The sequence below is a fragment of the Octopus bimaculoides genome, chromosome 25 (genome assembly GCF_001194135.2).
Source record: "Octopus bimaculoides isolate UCB-OBI-ISO-001 chromosome 25, ASM119413v2, whole genome shotgun sequence".
NCBI lineage: Eukaryota > Metazoa > Mollusca > Cephalopoda > Octopoda > Octopodidae > Octopus > Octopus bimaculoides.
Genome location: NC_069005.1, coordinates 761,998 through 762,637, shown reverse-complemented (window position 1 = coordinate 762,637; position 640 = coordinate 761,998). Strand labels below are relative to the sequence as shown.

The window sequence follows — 640 nt, the reverse complement described above, 5'->3', positions numbered from 1 at the left end:
GGGGTAACTAGATATATGCATAGTTCAAGCGGAACTCTTTAGTTTGTGACATAAACAGATAAATAGATGGTAGGTAGGTAGGTGGGTGTTTAGGTAGGTAGGTAGAACTGGAATTGTGTACAGAGAATGAGATAGACAAACGAATACGTATTAGCTACCTTGATTGACAGGTAGATTGATAGATAGATAGATAGACAAACAGAGGTAGATAGATAGACAGACATAGATGGATAGATAGATATAGATAAAAAGACAGATAAACCTTGATGTCAGAAGATGAAGTTTATATATTAGATGTTTTCATATATAATATATATTTTATATGTATATATATTTATATATATATTTTTATATATCCCCTTATGTGTATAAACCTGTAGACATGAATATACACTCATACAAACACACCCATAAATGCGTTTACAAGAGTTAGTTTTTGTAAAATATAGTTTAAATCTGAATTTCATTTGCAGGCAATTATGCAAAATAGTGCTGTGGCTGATGCGGTTGTTATTGGTGTCCCTGATGACCTGAAAGGTCAAGTGCCCTTAGGATTGTGTGTCCTGAAATCAGGTAAGAAGTGGTGAACTTCGATTTTGAGCTTTTGTTGAGCCTCTGATGTGTGTGTGGGGGGGGGGGG

General features: G+C 34.8%; 1 protein-coding gene across 1 annotated transcript in view; it reads left to right on the top strand.

Annotated features, from left to right (window-relative positions):
• LOC106871378 (acyl-CoA synthetase short-chain family member 3, mitochondrial) overlaps positions 1-640 on the top strand; it is a 19,641-nt gene that overhangs the window by 16,245 nt on the left and 2,756 nt on the right. The window contains exon 15 of the mRNA XM_014917800.2: positions 474-573. Within this exon, the coding sequence (XP_014773286.1) occupies positions 474-573 (100 nt within the window). The remainder of the gene's footprint in view (positions 1-473; positions 574-640) is intronic.